This window comes from Ischnura elegans, chromosome 12, assembly GCF_921293095.1.
Source record: "Ischnura elegans chromosome 12, ioIscEleg1.1, whole genome shotgun sequence".
In the NCBI taxonomy this organism is placed as follows: Eukaryota; Metazoa; Arthropoda; class Insecta; order Odonata; family Coenagrionidae; genus Ischnura; species Ischnura elegans.
Window position 1 is genome coordinate 92,193,097 of NC_060257.1, and position 26,274 is coordinate 92,219,370.

Here is a 26,274-nt window from a genome sequence, read left to right on the forward strand (position 1 = left end):
GGGGCTGTAGCGAACGAAATCCTCGCTTCAATGGTCGATAACAGCTTTTGCTGTGGAAATGCGTAGAGATATAATGACAGATGAAATTTAATTGCAATGCTAGATTATATCATACAATCATTAAGATGGTTCGAAAATAATCTTTAAGTTTTGACTTGCAGTCGTGCATGAAATCGACTCTGTTGTTTCGTTCGATAAGTTTGCAACATTCGATATGTGCTGGGGCGGTGGTGTGGTGAGAACCAGGCAATGTTTATCATTTCTTCTTGAAGTAAATAGCATGAAATCTTTCGAGGAACAGTTGCGTGTGTTAAGGTGCGATATGAGTAATCATTTTAGTGCCAAATTCGTCATGATGAGATATTGATCGCGGAAAGGGTTTGCTCGGCATGGAGGGTTTCGATAGTGAATTACAGAAAGACTCTCGGGTGCATAACGATCTGAACATGTATGAAAGTCAATCGTCGACGTACCTTCAAAATGAAGGTAATACTACTTCGAATTGCGAAAGTGCTGCTTTGGATCCAATGTATCTCCAGAAACTCGGATACCTGAGGATAAGTGCATCAGAAGAAGCAAGTGGTATGGGAGAAAACAGAGGAAACTTCCCATCATCCTCCGAATCTGGCTATGGGAGGATTCTTCCAAAATCTGTCGATTCTCAGGGCCGTTCATTATCAACGAATGCCATGATAGGGTCTCAGTCGGGTGTTGTGACAAATCCTGAAGGAATGAATTCATCAGGTGGTTCTAGATCTCTCCCATCAAGTACTCTTGGTTCGCCTGTCAGGCCTTCCTCGTCCTACGATGGAAAGCAACATCAAATATCCCAACAGAGATCTGTCGGTGCCATCGAAAGTTTAGTGGTTGAGGGATCTCCTAGAGGTAAAGTAAAACAAAGGGAGTCTCCCACTGATTATAAAATTTACGACCGTGGGAACATAATCGCAGCCTCCAAGTTTGCGACTCCCAAACAGGTGGAAACTGTTGCTGCGGTCGTGCCTCAGGTTCCACAGCAGGGTAAAATCTCCCAAGCCCCTGTTATTCCCGGTTATCAAACTAACGGTTTGCCGGATCCCTCAAGATATTACCATCACCAACAGCAGCAGCAACCTCAATTCGCTTCTAAGTCGGGTGCAGCTAGCCCGACACCAAGTGCTGGCAGCTCCAATCGAGACTCACGTTCCTGCAGTCCGCGCGCAAGCATGGCGGGGAATGCTCCTTTATACTCTAGTAGTGGTAATGTTCCTTCTCCCGTGTACGAAAATCTGGAGTATTACGGTCGTGGTAGTGCTGGACAAGGTGCGTATCTTCACAGCCCCGCGCACTCGAGTGTCGGATCGCAGGACTCGAAGCATTCCAGCCCGCGCAGTAGCGTGGCGGGACCCGGTGCTCACGGCGATACCATGACGGGGTCCTCGTCCTTCCCTCCGTCTTCGCTGGCGGACTATCGCAGGGCCCAGCCACAAGTGCCCGTGGGAGTGAGGAGTCGGCCGGGCCAGAGGGACCAGCCGCCCTACGAAGCCCCTCCCGTCTACGAGAACGTGTTGGACCTCAACATGAACGCGAGCAGGGGGGTGTCGGACTACGAGCCCGCGAGGCCCGGCCCCCAAGTGGCCACCTCCAGATCAGAGCAGAGGATCGTGGACAACGGGGGAGTGTACACGGAGATGAGGAGCCTGCCTCATCCGCAGAAGGCCGACTCCAGGGCGCAGCACTTCTACTGCGGCCAGCCGCAGACGGTGTCTTCCTCCTCGCTGGCGAACCCCGGCGGAATGGCCCCCCCTCCGCCGTACCCCGGCTGGGGCCAGGGGCGGAGGGTGGCCGCGGAGGCCGCCAGGCGCATCCAGGGCCCCATGCCGGCGGGGCTGCACCGCGCAACCCCCGTGCAGCAGCAGCAGGGCGCCAACGGCGAAGACTACGTCCCGATGGGGAGCGTGCCCCGTCAGCCGGTGGGCGGCACGGGGGTTGCGGGGGCGGTTTACGTCACTTCGGGGACCCCCACTGGTCGCGGCGGAGGCCCCCCCAAGGGCAAGGTGTGCGCCCCTGAGGTGGGGGTGGCGGTGGGTCGTCAGGCGGGGCCCCTCGGGGGGTCCTTCGCCGTCGCCACGGTCCCCAGCCCCATCGCGCAGCAGGCCTCTCCGGCGCCCAGCCAGCACACGCCCTCTCCCCCGCCATCCCCGTCCTCGCATTCGCCAGTGTCGGGGAAGCCGAAGGGAGCCATCAGTGGGAAGACACTGCTGCCATACAGCGTCACGCCACCCAGGCCAATGGTAAATATATGCATATGTTAAGCATAGCACTGGCAAGTATAACTCGCTGAACATGGTTTTCGAACACCTCCGGCAGGGGCGGATTCAGCATGAAATTTGGGGGGCTTCAGTACCTGGGTGCTGGGAGTGTGTAAAGGCCTGTTTACACAGTACATTAATGCGTACGGGTTAATGTCTAAATGCATGAACGCAAGAATGAACACCAAAATTCACCGTGTAACCACCCAACTTTTGCGAATGCATGCACAGAAAATAGAACCTGTTCTAATTTTGGTTCATGCATTAGTACATGTTCCGTTCCGGTCCACAAAAATCATTCACGCAAACGTACATTAACTCGTACGTGATAATGTGTCAATGTATCGTGTAAATTGGCCTTAAGACATGAGAGGGACGATCTCCCACGGAAATTTTTTGCAGAGTGTTACACTCTACAATAAATACAACTCAAACTTCTCTCATGTTTGGCACTTGTAGCCATGCAATAATTGGCATATACACTCCCTGCACTCTGCAAGGATACAAAAAATATCAAACTAATAAAAATTAAATCTTATTGATGAAATTTGGGGAGGGGTCATAGCCCCTGTAATCCATCTTAATCTACCACTGACAAACGGGTCTCTGGATTGCTCTCTGTTTGTTCAAGGAATCTTCTCGCTCTACCTCAACGGAGGACCTTACCTTTGTTCTCATCTCACCTCATTGCTAGCGAGGTTGGATCGAGGATTTTTTTACTGGGAGGTAGGGGGGTGCAAGGGTCCGACAGGCAAATGGTCTTCTGGTATTTGGGATTAAGAACAGCATACAACAAATACTGCATGAAAAATACTTTTTATTTAAATGTAGAAGTTATTTACATAAACATTTATAGATAATATATACATAATAACGGCAGTTTTCTTTGAAGTTTCCTATTGAAAGCTTTTTATAATTATCATCTTTTGATCAACTGTGGGTAAAAAAGTACAGATTATTTTGAACATCTTTGCATGGCATGCTCTCTGTTGCTTTTCACACATACCATCTTGGTTTGCTACCTTCTTTTTTTATTTTCTTAGGGATATAACTTTTGATACCTGGATTTACGAGTGAAAGAAATGATTTTCAAGTACCCTCTGCATTTAACTCTATTACTTACTGATTACACAAAATAAAACAAACACAATGATAATGGGACCGTATTACAAATCTTAATTTTAAAGGGTCTTAAGGGGATGGGGTGGCACTTGGCTGACCTCAATCTGGCTACGTTTGAAGCATGTTAAAAGCAAAGAAGAGCAGAATTTACCGTATTCATATTCACAAAGTAAAGCTTGACATTATTTTTAAAATTTCATTAAGTAATTGGCTCAACAAAAGATAATGATTCCTCTTATTTTCCTTCATTGTGTCATATCACTTGTATTGATGCCCAGGGATATAAATTAGCTCCCAGAAAATTCATCTTATGATGCCAAATTGTACATTTTAATGCCTTAAATATTACTCTCACATAACACAAAAGTCAAACAATAGTTTTTAAGAGTGTATTTATAGTATTAAGTGAGGGACACCTGTATTAACCATAATCTGACGTTTTCCTGGCGTTGATATATTGCTGTTAGGTTTGCAGCCAGGTCAGGATATCCATTGTTGCCAACAGTTAGATGGTCGAGTCATTCATCAACTAGCTCTTGGGACGAGGGACTTATCAACCGTCACAATTGAGATCATGACCCGGGTGCAAACCCAATGGCATTTTATGGAGATTTATCCAAATAGTTAACCACACTAAAATTTCATCATTTACTTAAGTAGACAATCCAAAGATAAGTGGTTGTTTCAGGTGAGACACGGTGGAACCATATCAATGTGAATGAAAGCTCCATTGCAAGTTCCCATTAATAAACTATTAGAGAAACAACTCATTTTTTTGTTGTTTGTTTTGTATTTAGCAATGTTTTAAGTGAAACCTACTAAGAATCTTTCATTCACAATCATTAGATTATTTTGGTGCCATTCACCAATACACTCGACAACAACTAACCTTTTCGTGTGTACATATTTCATCTTCATAATGTCTTTAATAACCTGACTTGTGTTACTCTTTCAGAGCTGTCCCTTGCCCTCATTCCCTTCCACCTGTCCTCCTACAACTATTTTCATCAGGCCATCATCATCATTAGTCAACAATCCTAAGATTGGTTTGACGCAGCTCTCCATTTCTCTCTCCTATCCGCTAATCTTGTCATAGCTACATATTTCTTCTCTTTTACATCCTTTATAACTTGTCTTCTCTTTTCTCCCACTCTTCTTAGCACTTTCTCGTTACTCACACGGTCAATCCATTTTATCTTCATCATTCTTCGGTAGCACCACATTTCGAATGCTTCCACTCTTGACTCACTCAGGCCATAATGTCTCATAATATGGCATTTATAAAAAGTTCCAGGCTTATTAACAAATTGGTTGAAGTAACAGTGTTCCAGCATTGTAAAGAGAGGCATGAACACCCTTATGATGTAATATGGCCTTCTCTGTACTTCGTTATGAGACTTTTCTTTGCTCCCAATTCTCTAAGCTCTTCTTTATTACATACTCGGTCAATCCATCTATCTTCGTCATTCTTTGGTTTGGTTATGCCTCCTCTCTTCACTTAACCGTCTGAACTTTTTTTTTAATGAACCAGGGCAAGCTTCTTCTTTTAGGACACTAAAACTTCAAGTTGCTCCCATGTCTGATAGTGGCTTAACCCCAGTCACGTCCAGTGTCATCTATTTTATCAGTTACATCCCATTACTGAAGATGAGATTTAATAGTATGCCATGTGATGAATCACATCTTCTGAGAATCTTTCTTATTATGGTCTTTTGGCTTTTCTTGCCAATATCTCAGCCCGCCTTCCCCTCTCTTGATCCTGGCCTTGCGCTATGCACCTCCAAAAGTGGTAATGAGTCATAATCGTTGTTCTGTATTATGCGTTATCATGGCATTATTTCATGAGGGCATTTCAATTTTTTGGTTTTATAGATCAGGAATTAGGAGCAAAGCCATCATCCGTATTGTAAAATTAGGAAAATTATTTACTATTCCTGCTGATCTTTTTCTTTCTGAAATTTTTATTCTGGGCTTAAATTTGCAACTGGTACAGTGATCAATTTTTATCAATGCATAATATTTTAGTTATAGTGAGGAAATTATTACCTACTTAGTAGAATATATGCACTTCTAAATAAACGATGGGAGTTACTGAAATAAATTCCTGTGGTCTATGACTGTAATTACAGTGAAACCTCGATATAACGACACCCCACGGTGCACTAATAAACACTCGCTATAGCGAATTGTCGCTTTACCGGAGGTGGAGCAAATAATAGACAATATACCTGTTGCGAACAGATATACAGGAACAGGAGTGGTGCAGCGACAGATAAACATCTATCCGATAAACGTAAGCATAAATCCAGAAGAAAGGCGATGTTTTTTTGTATCACTAAATTTCCTTACTCAAATAACGACCAACTATTCGAACAATTTATAAGCGCCGCACTGAATAAAAATCATGCAAAGCATTGTTTCGTCAATCATTATATTTATCGAACGACAGTTTACCACATAAATTTGAGACTGAGCACTCCATTAACTTCATTTCTAACAGATAGCTAGCAATTACAGAGGTTAAGGAGTCTTCATGAAAGTCTTCCGGCGCTGAAACCCTCGCTATGGCGAGAGCCAACACTGAAAGGGTCTCGTAAAAACGAATTTTTTAACACGCTTATTATAGGGTCAATTGACGGTGCATCGGCTATCTCTCGTAATAGCGGGGGTGTCGTTATAGCCCGTACTCGCTTTAACGAGGTTCCACTGTATGTAGGTTTCTTTACCCATTACTTTACTGTATATTACTTTTGTAGGATTGACACTGAATGGGATTTACTGTTTTGTTACACATGATGTTACGTGGTTGTTGATTTGAGGATACTGGTACAACTCTGTTATTTCATCTAATTTGTTGATGAGCCTGGAATTAATTATCAATGATGTATCTCCTTCGTCCTCTGTTTATATTGCACTGTAGCCGAAAATATTAGGTCAACATAAACATAACTAGTACCCTGATAAGTCAATGGTTTTTCATTTTTATTCTTGATATAAAATTGCCAGATTAATGAGCATTCCCTTTCCTTTATCAAAATTAAGTATTGAATTTTCATAATAAAAGATAACAGTTTCAATTCCCAAGTATACAGTCCACTATAAAAAGTAAAACAATGATTTCAGCATGTAGTATGTGTACACCACATTACAAGGTATAGCATGTATATAATGTACGAGATACAGCAGACTCCCGATTATCCGGCTGCGGTTTATCCGTGCATGATTTTCACTCTCGCTCAATTTTTTCCGCGATCTTTATTTTTAAAAATAACATCGGACGCAAAATCATCGGAATTACTGAGTTAATGCCAGGATAGATCAGGCTTATTATTTCCGTTATAATCCCCTCCGTAAAATTGAAGCGATCGCGCGTTAGCTGCATTCACGGGAGTGCCGTGTTTCTGTTTTCCAAGCTTCGCCGTGCGCGACTGCCATCCGTGATCACGGATACATGTCCCGTAGCAGTTGCAACCCGGGAAATATGAGCGAGACGCAACTACGTGGCATGGTGACTGACAGTGTAGTTACCGATGTCGATCAGTGGTTTTGAAGCATTCGTGCAAACCACTTTTCTGTATCCGTGATTATGCAACCACGGATGTGTGGTTTTCGAAACCAGGCCTTACATGGAGCATTAATAACACGAGTGCAACCATGTTGTGCGCCGCTAAAAAGATCGCGAACAGGCGAAGAAAGATCTCATTGAGTCCGGGAAGCACTCTAAAATAACAAAATAACTCCATAAATAATAATATATTGTTTGTTGTACGTAAATTATAAACATTACAAGACATTAAGGTGAAAGTTTGGATTATCCGTATTTTCCGATAATTCGTGCCGTCTCTCTCTCCGCATCATTAGCCCAGATAATCGGGAGTGTACTGTACATACATCAGGTGAGTTAGAAGAGTAATGAGACTGACTTAGTACTAACTTAAGTTTTTATTTTTTACAAACAAAATATTATCCCCTTCAAAGTAATTTCCTTGGGAAGCTATAAATCGGCAGAGTAGTTGTTCCCACCCTTGGTAGCATCTCTGGAAGTCTTCAATTGGCATGGGTTTTAATTGGTCAGTCACAGTCTTTTGAATGTTCTCCAGAGTTCCAAAATGATGTCCTTTGAGGACATGCTTCAATCTCAGGAAAAGGAAAAAGTCACAAGGACTCAAATCAGGTGAATTGGGGGGTTGAGGATCTACAGCAGTGCGTTTAGAAGTCAAATATTCACCAATGGAAATGGCCGTGTGACACTGGGCATTGTCATGGTGAAGCATCCACTAGTCTGCAATGTCTGGTCTCACACAAATCCCTCTTGGCACAAATCTTTCGTATGTTCAAATCGTCTGTCAAACTTTGATGCACGGTGAAAGTGTTTAAATTTAACTTTTCACTCATCATTCTTATCATTAAATGATGGTCTGATCTTGAAAGAGCCCTCACTCGTTCAACGTTTTCGTTAGTTTTTGGAGTTTAAGTTCTCCCTGAGCAAGGTTCATCTTCAGTGGGTTCTTGGCCATCGAAAAAAGATTTGTGCTAGCGGAAAACTGGTGCTTTTGATAAGCTATGTTCCCCATAGACCAGTTTCACCTTTTCAAAGACACACCTGTGGATTCACCAAGTTGAACACAAAAATTTATCGAAGAACGTTGCTCTAAATTCTGATACCCCATTTTCATAAAACATAACTTCACTGATGGCACTGTCAAAAATAATGAGTTTGCTGTATGGAGTTGAAACCCCCACCAAGGAAGTATAAGGGATGAAAAAATCTGTCAATTAGAGGCTAGTCTTAGACACAATATTGCCTGGTCATTCAAAGTGTTGTCAGTCTCATTACTTTTCTCACTGTACACTTCATAGGTATATAAGGTGCTGAAATTATGGTCAGTTGAGTTCTTTAAAAATTTCTGTGGAAAAGTTGGCTATTTTTTACTTCTCTTATTGACATGGATGTAAAAAATTTCCACTGAGTTAAACTTCATATTCCTACATAAAAGGAGACAGGTGTTGAGCACTTTTTCTTTGTAATATACATACATGCCAGTTTTTTCCATTGAAACAATGAAAATTTAAATGCAGCCAAGAATAATTCATGCATGAATTAAGTATGTCCCTAACATTTCAGAATTGCATTCAGAAATAACAATGATAATGTATAAGACCCCATAGTTCATAAAAATCGAATTGAAAAAGTTCCCATCCAACCACTTCTATTTTCAAAATTTTAGTGTACTGAATGGCTTAGCTGTTTATATTACTTTCCCTTATGTTTCTTCCATTTTTAGTTGTTTTCCAAGATTTAGTGTAGTCTGTTGTTATTTTAATGCAATTCCGTTGTCATGTTAAAATATAGTTGGATCCAGATTTAAAGTTTTTGCATTTAATGTTTTTCCACATTAAGCTTCTTAATATTAATAATGTACATTATAATTTTCCTAAAATATAATCCACTCATTGCTTTATTTTACTCCCCATTTTTTGGCTCTTTCCTGAAAAGTGTTATCCAACCTTCTTGACGAGAAGAGAACATTTAATTGAAATGAATTTTTTTCCGCATGTGGCACCAGGGCCATAGCAAGAGTGGATGCGGTCCGGCAACCCCCCCTCCCCCCCCCCCCCCCCCAAGTATAAAAATACTTTGTTTCATCATTAACCCTTTAACTGCACAAATAAGCTGAAATCGAGCTCCCCAGAGGCACAAAAAATAATAATATTTTCTTATTTTTGCATAGTTTTATTAATCATAACTTTTTACTTAAGGAAAAAATGCTCCAAAAATATTTAGGGCAATAAAAATAAAAAGAGATCTAAAAGATGTCCGCATGACATCTACTTGTCAAAGGAAGAACTTCTAAGCACACACGGACTGGGAGAGTAGAAGAATAGTTCAAATTGTCAATAGACGATGGCAGGAGCAGTCTGCTAAGGCGATGATCGCTTATAGACGATGGGAGCAGGTTAACGGTTAAAGAAAACAAAATGTTGAAAAATCACATATCAACAAAAGATTTCTATGACAAATGCAGTTTTTTCCATTGTGAAAAGTGTGGAAATTAGTTGAAGACCCTCTATTTTGTACCTTTCTTTTTTTCAAAAATTTCTCCCAGACCCTCCTGGTTTTCTTGGACCCCATCAAACAAAATTCCTGGCACCTGTGGCACCTTTTTGTGACTAAAAATATATTATTTATTAATAGAAAGCCATTTCAATTATTACAGACCCTAAAACTTGAAGAAATTGTCTGGTCCTCATTTAGTGTTTTAAATTTCCCCCCCCCCCCCCCCCCCCCCCCCCGATAAGCATTAAATCAGGATTCTACTGTACTGAGGTGAAAATTCTGTATGTTTCAATTACTTCTATATGATTTAATTCTTCCCTTATGTGCAATGTTGGTAAAACCTGTTAATAGTTGAAAAGTATCTATTTTATAAGTACCATTAACTCTTAAAAAATAGTGTTTTGTTAGATTTTTATTCCTCTTTGTTTTAATATTGTGAGCTATCATTTTGAAGAAATTGTGTTTGTGATTTCTACAGGGCCCCACTGAAGCTGAGCGAAAGATTGAAGAACTCACTCGACAGCTGGAAGAGGAAATGGAGAAGCAGGGTGATGAAGGAGAATATTTTGGTATGCAGGATAAATTATTATTTATTTTTTAATAGCCCTGAAACTGGTGTGCCTTACCCATGGCCTATTATTCCCAGATTAGCCCAACCCTAGAGTTTGCTGCATTGCATGGTGGCCAATCTAGAAAGGGTATACAAGAAACCGAAAAACATTCATCGTACAGGAAAGTTACCTATTTGCCTGGAAAGTATGAAAAGTCAGTTTATTACTGAAATGCTCAGCACACCAGGATGGGAGTTCTGGGAACTTGGGAGAAAAAGGAGCTGAGTACAATAAACTCTTGATTTTACAAAGTAGGATATTACGAAATTTTTGATAATATGTAGTGAAATTGAGGTCCCAGTGAAAAAAAGTATGGTAAATAGCAGGCCATATTTGAAAATACGAAATGTACAAACATCGGGCTCTGTCCCCAGGAGCAAATCGATCCCTCCACTGCAAAAATGCTCAACAATCGCCCACCGAATCAAATCCGCTCATCTAGCAGCCCAACAACACGAATCCGCTCACCTGGCAGTGTCCGGAGCATAACCGCTCATCTCCTATTCTCCAAGCTCGGAGGTGAGCGGTTATGAACGAAACTGCCAGCTGAGCGGATTCGTATCGTTGGGCTGCTAGATGAGCGGATTTGATTCGGTGGGCATTGTTGAGCATTTTTGCAGTGGAGGTATCAAAATCAGTAATGAGTGGGTCACATTGATTCCACACGAACGAAGCTTATTATATGATGTTGCGTGGGTCCTGAAATATCTCCTTAGACCAGAAGAAAGAATCATAATTGACGCTCTTGGGCATAGTGCACGAGGAGAACTGAAACCTAGCGCAATGATTTTGACATAGCATATGCCATATTCACCTAAATGCCATTGCTTATCCATGGAACTTCGTGACGAAGGTCATTGTATAACCACCAGGACCGGGAAATGGATTTCATAAAAATGAGAACTTGGTAATAGCATTCTTCGTATTATCAAGAGTACACTGTGCATGCTTTTGCCTTGCTCTGTGACCACATTCTTCTTCTTGCATCTCACCTCCATTTTCTCTACCATTTACCTCTGTGATTCACGGTTTTTTTATCCTTCTACACTCCATGTATCCAATCTACTTCACTGTTGCATTCACTATGTTTTTATCTTATCCCACCCTTCCCCTACAGTCTGCATGTAAACCATCTTGCGTGTACTACTCTCCTGTATTTCCTGGTATTCCTTCCCCAAAGTTCTTGTCAGGGCCACCACATTCCATTTTCTTGCTATTTTAATTTTCCTTAGTCCTTTGAATCCTATGCTGCATTTTGTGAGCACTAGGTTGTGGTCTAAATCCACACTTGCCGCTAGGAAGCTGCACGAATTTTTCTCTCTATTCCTGAACCTCTGCCTTACTTAAATGTAACTTATCTGGTATTTCCCCTGGACTCTTCCGTATGTAAATCCTCCAATAATGATGTTTAAAACCATGTGTTTGTGTTAAATATTTTGTCTCTCCTGAAAAATTCCATTACTTTATCCCTCCCAGTCATTTCACATTCCAAGTCTTCATTCTCCCGTTTCATTTTCACCCTGCTTTCTCTAACTGATGTTTTAAAGTCCCCCATCACTACTAGATTTTCCTTATCTGGAATTCCCTTCCCTCACACTGTTCTTATGTCCCATTTACTTCCTCCTCCCTATGATTGCTAGTGGGCATGCTCACTTGAACAATCACAAGCCTCAATTTCCACCACTTAAGTCTTTTAAATCAAACCTACTTTCCTTTTGATGTAAAATTTGCGAATCAAAGGCAATTAGCCGTGTGGGGATTTCAGAGTTGCCTTCCAGAAACAATACCTGTCAACCTCATATTGTGGACATTCGGTGTGGTTAATTAAAAGATCCCCAATTTAGGGATTCACAGATTCTCAGAAAGAGGAATATTCACTATACTTCACTTTGTCAGTAACCCTCGCCAATGGAAAAGACTGGACTGTAGAAAAGATTTTTATTTACACTAACATTTTATGGCTGCGATGAATTTTAAACTCCGTTTGCACAGAATTTATTAGATGTTGTAGAATTAGTATTTCAAAGTGCACATAATATTGGTATTTTATAGCAGCAATATAGTACATATTCAAATTGTAAAATTTAATATTTTGTATTCGAATGTTAAGTTTAATTATTTTATAAATGTTGCATGAAATCTGTAATTTTATGGGAATTATTGAATTATCACTAATTTTGGTGGCCTCAAGCACTCTGTACTAAATAGTTCGGAAAAATTCATAAAATATTTCTTCATATGTGTTGGAAAATGTAGGAATTGAGAGTGTTTAAAAATCCAAAACCTTTGGTATTCATGTTTCTCAGTGTAGGCTGTGCATTTTCACTAACCACCAATGCGTTGTTGAACTTGGTACGTAGGAGTTAGTCTGAATTATTTGCTAGTGCCCAATTAGTCAGTATTTGTATGTTTCATGTTTACCTGTAGGACTGTGCCATACGTGTGGTGAAAGAGTGACTGGTGCTGGACAAGCGTGCCAGGCTATGGGGAACCTGTATCACACAAACTGCTTCATTTGTTGTTCGTGTGGCAGAGCATTGAGGGGAAAAGCGTTTTACAACGTCCATGGCAGAGTCTATTGTGAAGAAGATTATTTGGTATGTTGAATGAGTGCCATTGTTGTAGTAATAATAATTCTTATTATCATTTGGCTCTGATAATTGTGCAAGTCAAATGATTTTTTCTTGAAATATCTGTGAGGGTGAATGCTTGCAACCTTTTCCAAATATTAATGTTGATAAAGTTTTCTTGGGTAACCTCCTGGGACAGTTGTTCGATCTCCTCCAACATTTCAGCATCTATCCTCCGTTATTGTCATCAAGGAGCTGAGTGTCATGTAAGTGATTTTACATACTTCTATCATGGTTCACTTGGAGGTGCAAAGTTGTTCTCTGATTGGCTCTTCCTTGACTAACCATCTTCAAGATCAGTTTCCATGTTTCATAGCTTTGTGTGAGGGATGTGTATTCCTTGAATCATGTGTTTCCTCTGCATTCTCGAGATTGGTCCTGAATCTGTTGACCTGTATGGAATCTGTGATTTGAAGCACGACACTGGACAACTGTCTGAAACAACTGGCCTGGGACCATTCCCCAAAAAAACATTTTTCAGCGTCTATAAACTTGCACTGTTTGCTGCCTCTTATGTTTTTCCAATGTAAATCTTAGCATATGTTGTTCGCACCTATGCTTCATGGCTTCATTTGCTCTAGATATTTTTTTCCCAAATGTCTAGCCTATCAAGTAAAAAACGTCCCCTCTTCCACGTAACCCCTTGTTGGTGTCAATGCAAATGTATGTAAAATGGTAGGTTAACATTTACAACACAAAAATATGCATGAGGGGAGACTACTTTAGGAGAAATGAAGTATGTGCAGATGTATTTCTGCTGATCAAGATGAACATTATGTTTGTAGCTCCCACATTAATTGTATCTGTTTCTTTTATTTTAGTATTCTGGATTCCAACAGACTGCTGAGAAGTGTGCTATATGTGGTCATCTAATTATGGAAATGGTAAGTTGTCAGGCCTAGTGCCAAACCCATTTAAGCTGAGGAAGAAAAATGTATTTAGATTACATAATATTGATCAGAATACATATTCAGACTCAACTGTTCTGTGAGCCACCCACCACTCTATTCTTCAGAATTTTTAATCATGTGGTGATAAGTCCACTAAAAAATTATCAGTTTTTGTTACAATTTTTTAAGTTTTTAAAATAGCAATTTGTAAAATACTTGACCTGATGGAAGAAAATTAGCGTCATTTTTTGATTCGGTGCTGACAAAATATAATAAAATTGTTGCCTTGTTGCACAAAAAAATGCCAATTTTTGAAATGGTGCTGTAATCCAAATGGTTCATAAGAGAAATATTTCGGATAAAGTTGGTTGGAAATTTTTTGTACTTATATTTTTGATGGAGGAGCTATTCAATAAAAGTTGATGATCTCGGTGTTGTAAACTAAGCCAAAAAATATCAATTTTTTATGATATTACTCCTCTAAATATCGGCCTACCTGGACTTAATTAACTATTGAGCAATGTAAGTTCTAAATTAAGAACAAAGAAATGAAGGTACGAACCAAACCAGAAGCTTCCTATTCCTTGCGAGAATAATAAGCGTGGTGCACTCATTTGCTGATTGTAAGAGTTCTCCAAATGAGTATCCGTCTCTCATAGACAACCATCTGGAATAGAGTTAATGAATTGTTGACAATATCTTTCCCCTGGCCTGATGATTTACTGAATACAGTGGAACCTCGTTAAAGCGAGTAGGGGTTATAGCGACACCCCCGCTATTACGAGAGATAGCAGATGCACCATCAATTGACCCTATAATAAGCGTGTTAAAAAATTCGTTTTTACAAGACCCTTTCGGTGTTGGCTCTCGCCATAGCGAGGGTTTCACCGCCGGAAAACTTTCATGAAGACTCTTAACCTCTGTAATTGCTAGCGATCTGTTAGAAATGAAGTTAATGGAGTGCTCAGTCTCAAATTTATGTGGTAAACTGTCGTTCGATAAATATAATGATGACGAAACAATGCTTTGCATGATTTTTATTCAGTGCGGCGCTTATAAATTGTTCGAATAGTTGGTCGTTATTTGAGTAAGGAAATTTAGTGATGCAAAAAAACATCGCCTTTCGTCTGGATTTATGCTAACGTTTATCGGATAGATGTTTATCTGTCGCCACACCACTCATGTTCCTGTATATCTGTTCGCAACAGGTATATTGGCTATTATTTGCTCCACCTCCGGTAAAGCGACAATTCGCTATAGCGAGTGTTTATTAGTGCACCGTGGGGTGTCGTTATATCGAGGTTTCACTGTACATCATTTGTGGTTAATTTCCCCCCCCTTGCATTTTCAGATTCTCCAAGCAATGGGAAAATCTTACCATCCAGGATGTTTCAGGTGTTGCGTTTGTAACGAATGTTTGGACGGCGTTCCCTTCACTGTTGATGTGGATAATAAGATATATTGTGTAAACGACTATCACAGGTGAGTTCGCAAGTCACTCTTTGAGAATTGTGCATTTGGTTCTTGAAGCTTATCATTCAAGCTCTTGAATTTTTACACTGCAAAAGCACCTATTATTCTACATGTTAATTAAGTCACTAATTATGTATCAAAATATATACAGACATATATATTAGTTGACGATTGCTATTCACTCACGGATGTTCTTGTTCTTGGCTTCAGATGTAAGACTGAAAAGCCAATTGAATTAGTTTGAAAGGAAAGTTATGGTGATAAAAATTGAAAATTTTGGTGCCATTACCACTTCTTTCTATTTTCATATATTGCTCAATTCGTCATCTATATTTTAATCTGTTTACAGTTCATTTTGAATTCATTTGTTTTGTAGTGCAGTTTATGAATGAATTTCCATATAACATGAGGGAAAAGGGTACTAACTTATTTTCTGGCTGCTTACCTTGGAATGTTACTATTAATAACTAACAGTTGAAGTTATTTGCTTACATAATGAGATAAGCTACTCAAGTAAATAGCATTAGTATGAGCTCATTTTTACTCTTATTAGTAAGCATTCTCAGTTAAATGTTTTCACTTATTCCAATTGTATAGGTATGTGTTCAAAATTACCTGTTCTGCATGAATTGAACCTCAAAGAAGCTAAAAAGCATCTGACATACTTAATGTTAATCTATTGTTGAGGGAATACTTCATAAAATACATCCAGACGTATATAAGTAACTAGTATGAATACATTCAGATGAATTTTTGCATCTAAGAATTCTGTAAACGAGACGTTATTTCAGATAATGTTGATGATGTTGCATTCATGAAAGTGACCATTTAGCCATTTAAATTTTTTTCACATCTCTTTGGTTTTCTGAATCTGATAACTTTTTGACCTAGGTAGGTTTATAAATGTTAGAATTTAATCAATAATTAGAATGAGTGCATATTTTTTATATTATTTAGAGATGGGTCGAATAGCAGATTTCTCGAATTCGAATATTAAATCATTGCTCGAATACCTCGAATACTAAACGATGAATGCTGGAATGTTTGACTCGGTTGCATATGCAGCAGGCAACACAAGATTTTGGGGAGTAATTTTGATTTCCTTTAAAGGATTCGAACAGGAATTTAGCTGATTAATGGAATATTTTAATTTTATGGAAGCAATTGGGCATATAATTAATTCAACTAACATCGCTTTACCCCCACTACTGCTGCCAAGTGCTAGCTGACAATCTGAGGTATTTTGCAAAATACAAGCTCTTCTCCACCGGATTTTCTTCCATTATTTTCAGTCCATCTTTGGGAGTTCTCACGAGATAAGAAGATGAATTGGAATTGCTATCAGGGAGAAACCAAATATCCTGAGAAAATATCCCTTCGTCTTGGACTGTAACAATAAAGATTTATAGCACCACTCATAAATTGTAACTTGATATATGTTTTCGGAAAAAAATACCACATCAACTTCCGAGAAACTCTGCTGCTCATATCGAGTCTCGCCAGAATGCCAAGTCTCCATCCTATTTTGACATTTATTTCCTCGCGTAAAATGCTTAAATAAAGTCAGAAATGCGTCGCGTTTGGTTTTGTTCTTTTTTAAATTACGCGCACGTTACTAATATTTCAATCCAACAAAGGTGTAATATCAATTGCCTAAAGTCATTGATAGACACCTTTTGGGCTAATAGGTGATTCATGCAGCAGTTGACCTCCAGAGCAGGTAGGCTGAAAAAGGTCAGTGGGTGAGAAAAGGGGGAAGCGTGAAACACATTTCTTTTGTTCTCGTGTAACTTGATATTTTTTTCGAAGCTAAGGTCTTCGTAATATGATCCCTGCACGAGCTGGGACCTTTTTTTTTATTTCGAAGAAGAGAAAAGCCTCAGAGGGGGGGCTAGTGCTGAAAGGATCTTGGGAAACGCGCTAATGTAACTATCCCACGGTACTTATGCAGCATTTGACCTCCAGAAATGGGGAACTTCGAAGCAGGTACGCAGAAAAAGGTCAGTGGGTTAGAAAAGAGGGGTGTGAGACATGTCTTTATAGTTCTCGTTTAACTTGATATTTTTTTCGAAGCTAAGGTCTTCATAATACGATCCCAGCACGAGCAAGGACCTTTTTGTTTGATTTCGGAGAAGAGGAAAGCGTCAGGGTGGGTGAGGCGAGTGCTGAATGGAGGGGGATAGCAGATCGTGGGAAATGCGCCAATTTTACTATCCCACGGCACTGAGTTTCTCCCTATGGTAGTTTCATCTGCTGGAAAAGATTCATACTACCTATGTGCCTGTGCTTATTAGCCATAAATGACACATGATAAACACTTCATCTCATTTATACAAAACCTGCGCGAGCTGGGGGCTTTTGCTTGATTTCGAAGAGGAGGAAAGCATCGTCGGAGGAGGGGCCGAGGGCTGATGGATGGAGGGGGAAGCGGATTTTGGGATTTGTGCTACGTAGTTACCATCCCACGGCACTGAGGTTTTCCTGATGGGGGATACCGGGGATTTTCGGATTTTTTCACCCGGATCAATTTAGGTTCCCCAAGTCGAACTCTTTTCACCGCTCTAACCCGCGCATTTGATGCAGTTCGTCAAATTGCCTAAAACGGCACTGCATGCACTAAAAGACTAGAGTTCTCAACATTTTTCTGAGTCAACTACCAACGACGTGCGTGCGACAGTGTACGACGTGAAATTCAAGGTATTCGAGGCGGTACTTTTCGCATAACTATTCGAGACCTCGAATATCGAATACTTTCTAGTATTCGAGTATTCGCGGATACTATTCGCACATCTCTAATATTATTATTATTCAAATTCTATAGGTTATCTTTTAGTGATATTTATAACGTAGGCACATCATTAGAAAATTCTGTAGATTATGTTCTCATATTCTTGCTGAGATTATGTTGCCTATTTGCTGCCTTTCTGCTTTCTGGTTTACTGTTGTCAAGTTCTTCAAGGCATGTAATTCATGGTTAAAACTAAAAAAATAATAGATATTGCTGGATAGGGGCCAACTTAAGCTGATTATAGGGCATATGCCTATCTTAGCTTACCAACTTCTTGTGCTCATTAAGCTTCATTTCCAAATGCATTTCTCTGTCTGTTTTCCCATTACAGAATGTTTGCGCCGAAGTGTGCGGCTTGTGGTAAAGGAATCACTCCAGTCGAGGTACTATCCTTACACCTGTTAATCAACACATCATATTTCATGCATTCTCTCATAATCATTACCCTGTTAAAAATTTCTATTTTGAAATTCTCACATGCGGGACAGTGTTCCAGGTCTGAAATTGGACAGTTGGGACCTGGTAAGGTATTGATATGGTACTAGAATGGTACTGAAATGGAACCAGTAAGGAACTAATAGGCAGTGTAGGATGCATATAGTTTGAAACCTTCATAAATGGGCTTAGTGATTAAAAGTATTAAAATAAATCATTAAAAATGTGAGTGTGGCTTGCTCGAGTTCAGGTTTGTGATTACTCCACCATGAATATGGTAAATGACTCACTTTCAGCTGACCAATTGTTGGCGAGTGCGGAAGCTGTTTTGCAGTGCTGCGTGGGTAGGTCGCTCCAATGCATGTAGTTGCGGGTTGGGGCAACCTATCCAGGTGGAACTCAAGCCAGACGTAGGCATGGCTATTTATGATAGTCCATTGCTGTATGCTGATAAAACCTACAATGCAGAAGGTCTCATGGTGCCATTTTAGGGCGATTGAGATTAATTAATAAATAGCTATCAGGCATTTTCTATTTTTTAGCCTAATTTTTTTATCTGGAGGCCATGTTCCATATCAGTCCTAAGTTTCATATTTGCACCGAAGGTTCCATGCCTAAAATCGACTTTCCATATCTAAACTGTCCTCCTGATCTATTTCGGGAACTGATCCTCTTTATCTGGAAATTCAGTTCAATGTCAGGAACTTAGGTTCCATGGCAGAGTCATATCTGAAATCTTGGTTCCAGATCAAAGTTCAGACTTTGGTTGAGTACCAATTAGAGATTTTTGATTGGGGAATGTGAAAAAATAGTTTTATTTACATGCATGTATCTGTTTCCTTAATGCTTTCATGCTTCAATTGACCTGCTGCATTTTGCTTGTGAAAATTATCATGATTCACATCAGTTTCCCAGCCTAACGAGACAAGCTTACAGTTTTCTGTTGAATTTCAACACATGCTGTTAAAGGCATTAATAGGAATGTTGTTATTATTTTCAGTGTAAGCAAAATCACCATCAGAACATCTGAAAGGCTTTTACCTGCATGATTTTGTTAACTCAGCATTTCGATTGCTTGAAATGCATCAATTGGGTTTGATATCATATTCTAGCTTTGGATTTGGGTAAATGCGTGGCTGAATTAATTCAAAGTTGGCTTAAGCTTGCTTAGTTTCACAAACTTGATATCTGCATATCGATGTTCATATTCTTGATGCTTCCATTTGCCACTCTTCCTTATTTAAGTTTACAGTGCATTGAACAGTTTTAATGCTTAATACATTCAAATAACTAAGTGAAGAATTGAATTCATCTCACTTATTTTCCAAATTTCAGCCAAAATTCATGCAAATATTTTGGTGCTATTTTTGCATCAACTTCATCCTTTTCAGTCTATGAGCAAAATGCATGAGGTCAGAAATTTAATTGACTGTGAAAAAACTTGAGTAAGAATGTGTTGCTCTCCTCATTGAGTGGGGAGAGGCAGTATTGTTGGGTGCATTCAGCCTCACTGAACGATATCCTCTGATCAGTGAGCAAGGGAGCTGCGCCATGCCATGGGACGGAGCAATGCTCATTCACGGTACCGATTGCTCACCTGTTTGGTGAGCGAGCCAATCTTTGGTCACTTCCGATCACCACGGAGCGGAAGGGTGGAAAACAAGTGACAGTCTTGCAGCATGCCATTGCATTCTGTGCTCTTTCGCTGGACTCAATTCATTTAATGTTAGCGGGTGAGCTGTTGCGGCTGAAGCAAGTGGGTGTGGCCTAGAGCTTTGGAAATTCAGTCACCCTCAAACCTCTGTCGTGTTAACATTGTGAATCTGCTCATGGAGCACTGTTGCAAACCTCATACGTCCCCCTTGCACGTCTTTAACCGGGTATTTTAATAAATTGTAGCAAATTCGAAAAAAAAAAACAAAGCTATTTTATTACTTATCCATAGGCAGTTTTTTTTAATTGATGAGGTTAAAACTGGTTAATATTGTCAGAAGTAAAGTAATAAGTTAACAGAAATATAAATTGAATATAATAAGTTGTAGCAAATTAAATAATGGACTACGTAAAATGCAATACATATCGGCCCAGCGCACTTTTCGCCCAAGCAGCAAAAGCAGATATACCTATATATTGGCCCGCCACACTAAAGGGGTTAAGTATGCCTTTCACCAACGGTGCCTCATTCAGCGCGATAGCTGGCAATGTCATGGGCTTCTGTGAAGGGATTGTCCCCAATGCCTTCCAAATGAGCAGGTACATTGTCACGGCGCCGGGGCCAAAATACCTGTGGCCACCGATGACTCACACGTTTTCAGTGACAAAGTAGGGTGGCTACGTACAATTGGCAACGTCATGTTCGCTTCTCCTCTCTCTCTTGTAAGTACCCCTACCCATTAGCGAAGCCTGGAGAGAGAAAGAGAGTGTGCAGGCAGCCACGAAAGCTCATCCGCAAACATTAAATGAATAGATAATAAGTGAATGACATTGGCATTTGTGACTTCATGAATTTGTTTGTGTATTAATTTGTATAATGCGTCATTGGTCATGATTTTTCGATTTGTCAAAGCTCAAGAATAATCACATTGAAGAGTAACATTTTCAGTTGGGAAGGAATAAAAATTTAGGACATTCCATTTATCCTGTAGTCTTAAAATGTACTTAATTAGGTTTTGATCATGTTTAATTCCAAATTGTGGCAGCAGTTTAAAAAGCTCCATTTCAAATGGTGATTGAAATATATTGAAACTAGCTGACCCAGCAAACTTCGTACCTCCTAATAATCAATGAACATTGTATGATGTATTGTCCAACACATTAGGGAAGATTTATGTCTTTACATGCAAATCAACAGAACTCATCGCTGTGGGCTTGCATTACAGTCACAGAAATATGCGTTAATATTTTCTTTGGAAAGTTGAAGTTTTTGTTACTGTAATTAAGATAGCAATATAAATTACTGTTTCTTGTGTGTAATATGTAAACAGTTGTTGTTTGAAGTGTCGATTGAAATTTGTACCATATCTTGACTCATAAGGCACATTACTCTCCCCCAACCCAATTTTTTTCCCCTTGTGGAGACCACCCGCGATACATCTGCTGAGAGACCCTTTACCTCTGGAGTAAGTTTGCACGTTAACATTTTTCTATGTGTTCTTTGTGAAGAAATGCATTGTAGAAAGAATGGAAATGTCTTTTCAGAATTTTCATTTTATGGACTCTCACCCTTCAAAAAATGTTTCTCGTGTAATTATTGAAAAGAGAGAGAGAGTGTAAGAGTAAGGGGAAATGAGGGTTTACAGTAGGGAAAAGCCAGGAACTTTGAATTGGGGAATCGTATAACAACCCTTAATAGTGCAAACCTTTTTTGGTGAACTTAGGTGAATGAAACTACCATTGATCAGTGAATTCTTTTGGAAAAATGCATGCATATTGAGAATCCTTTCAGTCACCTGCTTTCAATAAATTCATTCCTCATCTTCACATTCAGTTATCATTTTTCATTTTAAAGTTATGAAATAACGGAAAACCTTCCATTGTAACACTTTTTTATTTATTCAAATTATTTTTTATTTGACGCTGATTAGGGGACAGAAGAAACTGTTCGAGTAGTCTCGATGGACAAGGACTTTCATGTGGACTGCTACATATGCGAGGTACGTTCCATTTCAGTGTCATTTCCTGTCATTTGGAAATCCCTGTGTGGGCCTCTGTGGGTTTATCTATGTAGATGAAACCCCAATGATTTCAGGTTTACTCTCCATCTCTTCATTGCCTCAGACTACAGTTTAGATACTGTTTGCAAAATACATTCTGCATCCCTGCGTCACTAACCTGCAGAGGCCAACTGCCACACTGGAAGAACTATCATCCAAGATAATGATAAACCATATCCTGAAATCCCAGGTTTATATTCCACTAGGATAGGATAGGTTACTCTTACATGGCCATGATTTCTTTTATGTGCGAAGAGTTGGATGTAAGAATGGACAGTGTGATCTTAATTTTTCTCTCAATGATGAAGAAATTATTTTGAGGCCACACCTTGATTTCACAACTAGCATATAGGATAGAGCACAGAAAGACTTGAGAGCACTTGAAACGAAATACAATGGAAAGCTGTGCAATTTGTCGAAAACTGCTTTCAGAGAGCAAAGACTTCACTTAGCTTTACACGAAGTGGGTTGCGAGTCACTAGAGACTATGTGCTAGCGTTAGATTTCTCTAGCAAATATGAATAAACTTTCAGAGCTGCACAAAGAACATCATCTTAGAGCCTCTCACTGTCTCTCTTGGTTGGACAGAAACAATAAAGCAAGAGAGATATTTTGCCCAACAGATGGGTCTACGGAATTAATTTTCCCCGTAATTGAGGACTTAAATTAATGCATGGTGGAACTCAGTGGTCAAATCACTGCAATGCTTCAACTGCTGATGGCCGCTAACTTATTGATGCGGCTTTCGGAGTGTAGACTGATAGAATTTCATGCCTACGAGTAGCCCCCCACCCTCAGTTTTTAAAAGACAATGCTCTTGTAAAAACAGCAAGCTTTCATTTTGATCTGCAACAATTCTGATTTCTCTTCACAGGAGTGTGGAATGCAATTAACGGATGAGCCTGACAAAAGATGCTACCCGCTGGAAGGTCATTTACTCTGCCGTTCTTGCCATCTGCAGCGTTTGAATCATCATCCCCGCCAACTTCAGGTAATCTTTTGAGAACACGTGACATTCAAAACAATTGAAATTTTAAAAGTAGTATCTGAGGCACGTTGGTTATTGTGTGAAGCTTTAAAAAAAATTATTTCACAATTGAGAGATTACATCACCTTTTTTATGTACTATGGGTTAAGTCTTGTCTGTTTTCCACCCTGTCTAAAATAATGCATCAATGATCCTTTCACTAGATATCTGAGATCAATTTGAGGTTTCACTGCACATTGCATTTTTGCATCAAGGCTGCGCTGAAATCTTATTTCACCCATTGTCTTGTACTAATATGAAATCATGGGAAAGTGTGGTGTGTTTGAAAAGTAGTTTTTGTTGTTATAAATTGACATTTATTGATCTTAAGAAATCAAAGAAGGTGCAAATTATAGCTTTAAATAAAGCCTTGTCAATAAGGTTAGTTTTTTATTCATCTACCATTTATTTCCTTTTGTACTATGTATTATATTTTCTGCTTTTTCACCAGGGAGTTCCTGCCACTTATCAATACTTGGGTTGAATGGTGATAACTTCTAAACCAAGCCTCCTCTGTTGCAATGAATTGCTCCCTTATTTTGATACAATTTGCAGTTCTTGCCAACATGTAGGAGACTAAAGTAATAGAATGCTATTCAAAGGGCCCTGAGGTATGTCATTGGCTCGGGTAAAAATGAAGCAAGAAGCAATTATCCTTTTAAACATTCCATACTCTTTGTCAGCATGTCCCCTGTATGTCACTTACTCGTAACTGAAGTATTTTACCCCAGTTCTCTTTACATTACTCATAATGTGCTCTGTGGGCTCTTAATGTTGAAAACTTGTATTATATGTTTGGTTTTCCGTTGCCAAGTATTGTGTTTTTTTTTTTAATTTAAATAATTTTGTAAATAGTTTTTTAGTACTTTTCGACAATATTATCCGAGGAATTGATGAGTAACTCCTAGAAATAATTTTTATACTGAAATTGATTCAATAATTTGTACATGTGATTTAAAAAATATATAAAATGGCAGCATTGTACAGTTATAAACATGAAGTAAATTATATGTTTTACTAAAATTAATTTAATGGAATTCCTTAATTTTTAAAAAAGTAACCTCATAATGTATATATATTTTTAAAATGCTATTTTCCACTTTTTAATGCTTTTTGTGTGAATGACATGGTAAGGATAAAATTAGGGGACAGTCTGAATTTCCAGATGGGTTACTGTTTGTGATCTATGTAATTATCTTTTCTTCTCATGCCTAAACCTAGTGTTTTAGCAGAAACATAATGGCTTCAGCATCTAGGTTTCCTAATCATGCCTCTTTTCCTTTGTTAAGAACCTTAACTTTGAGGAAACTTGATTTTAGAGGGAAATTTAAGTTACTATTGAGAATTCTAATGCATTTTCTCCTCCAGAGCTCCAATTTGTACTTAATTGGTGCGTGTAGTATGCTACCATAAGCCACATTAAGTTGCCCATTTCAACTAGGAAAACAGTTGACTACCTATTAACCAGCCAGGCTAATGATTGGGAGAGATGGCACAAATAATCAGAGTGCACAGGTAGTCTAAGCTTTCACTTTTATTTGTTTATTGTTTATACAAATCAAACTATATATTTTCATTCATGCCCTTGGTCTGCTATTTTAGCTTGCTTCAAGGACTAAGCTTTCTTCACCCGATCACAACCTTTTTAGCCATCATAATGTCATTGCACTCATATTCCCACTCTTGCATATACTCCAGAAAACTGTGTGTTTACTATCAGTAAACATGCTAGAGTGTGACGAAATCTCCGGCCACCTTGAACTGTATTGAACTACATGTTAGGATGCGGCATTGATTGCACATTTGCATCATAAAAAATACATTTAAAGATCGTAGATAACATTTTCATTATTTAGGGTTGGTTATCCATTGAAGAAATCTTCTAGAATGAACCAAAAGTATTTTTCTCACTGCTCATCATCATCTGCAATAGTGGAGTAGACATCCAAGTAAACTTGGCACATTCCTAATCAGCAAGTAATGGAACTAAGTACATTTTTTTCAGGGAATTTTGATGGAAATGACAAGCCTTTTGTTTCCTTGCAGTAAACACGATGATCGTGGTGTTTTTGAGTCCGATTTTTATTTTTTTAATAAATTTTGCAGAAAACATCAAAAGAGGGCAAAATTCAAGCACAGAAATGTGCAACATGGAAAATTGGGGATTAGCTGTGAGGGAAAAATAAATAAGCATTACAGGCAATTAATGGAAAGTTATGTACACTCATCAAATGTGAAGTTTGACGTTAAAAAAATACTTTGATTAGCCAGTATTCAAACCCAGACCTCCCAATTGGCAGTAAGGCATGTTAGCAACTATGCCACCAAGCAATTGTCTTGGAATGAACTTCAGGATGGGTGTTACTGAGCAAGGTTTTGATGATTCTGTGTTCGAATCCAGGTTAAGCCAAATATTTTTTCATGGTGAACTTCATCTTTCGTGTTTATAACTTCACACCTGTGCTCGTTACTGCGTACAAAGCCATTTTTTTCATGCAGTGCTTTTTATTAATGGAAAAACTAAGTGCTTAAAGATGATGTATGGAGTGGTACTACTTTGTTACAAATGAAAATGAAAAAGCAGGAGCAATTTCCACAATTTTAATTAAAATTGTGGAAATTGCTTCTGCTTTTTCATTTTCATTATGTCACGTTTCCACTATCTCGCCTGAAACCTCAGACTATACTTTGTTACAGCTTTGGTATTGCTCAACATAAGTAAAATGCCGTGAGACCACAAGAAAACAAATTTCCTATCAAATTCAAAGTAATACATAATGCCAGTGAAATGAAATTAGTTACGGAATCTTTAACATAGAGGTGTTTGTATTTAATAATTCAAGTTTTCAGATGGAAACTACAGTTGTTATGCAGAGTTTTTGGTACTTTGCTTTTCATGTGGAATAAAGCCGCTATAAAAGAAGTGGCCCTATTTTGTGCCTCATGGTTAACCTTTTTCTTTCCAACTGAGGATGCGTTGGCTCCACAGATTTATTGTCTCTGATGTTGGTTTGGTTCCTATTATTCGTTCTTGATCCTGTTTCTTGGATCTGGTCCTAAATCATGTGTTCCATTTTCATTTGCTTTATTTTCAAAAGCTATTGATACCTTTCATTACCATCATTATTAGTCGACAATCCTAAGATTAATTTAAGTACACTGGGACTAGCCACGGTGGTAACTTTGCGGGAGTCACCCGCAATGCACAAATTGAGCAAAAAATCCACAGAGAAAAA

General features: G+C 39.0%; 1 protein-coding gene across 3 annotated transcripts; it reads left to right on the plus strand.

The window, feature by feature from the left end:
- On the plus strand, nt 1-26,229 carry LOC124169251 (LIM domain-containing protein jub). Of its 3 annotated transcripts, XM_046547808.1 has the most exons (10): nt 2-2,273; nt 9,950-10,040; nt 12,510-12,679; nt 13,534-13,596; nt 14,954-15,084; nt 18,195-18,246; nt 21,376-21,417; nt 21,883-21,951; nt 22,886-23,002; nt 23,490-26,229. In XM_046547808.1, the coding sequence occupies exons 1-10, from the start codon at nt 390-392 to the stop codon at nt 23,520-23,522; spliced, it is 2,652 nt and encodes an 883-aa protein (XP_046403764.1). In that variant the 5' UTR covers nt 2-389; the 3' UTR covers nt 23,523-26,229. The 3 variants fall into 3 exon arrangements, with proteins under 3 accessions (XP_046403766.1, XP_046403764.1, XP_046403765.1); XM_046547809.1 differs by lacking the exon at nt 21,376-21,417 and having other exon boundaries at nt 3-2,273; XM_046547810.1 differs by lacking the exons at nt 18,195-18,246; nt 21,376-21,417; nt 23,490-26,229 and having other exon boundaries at nt 1-2,273; nt 22,886-22,994.
- Nucleotides 26,230-26,274: the final 45 nt, after the last annotated feature.

Coding starts and splice junctions, on each gene's coding strand:
- LOC124169251 (XM_046547808.1), top strand. CDS start 390: ATGGAGGGTTTCGATAGTGAATTACAGAAAGACTCTCGGGTGCATAAC. Junction 12,680..13,533: donor ATTGTGAAGAAGATTATTTG/GTATGTTGAATG, acceptor CTTTTATTTTAG/TATTCTGGATTCCAACAGAC. Junction 21,418..21,882: donor AGAGACCCTTTACCTCTGGA/GTAAGTTTGCAC, acceptor GACGCTGATTAG/GGGACAGAAGAAACTGTTCG.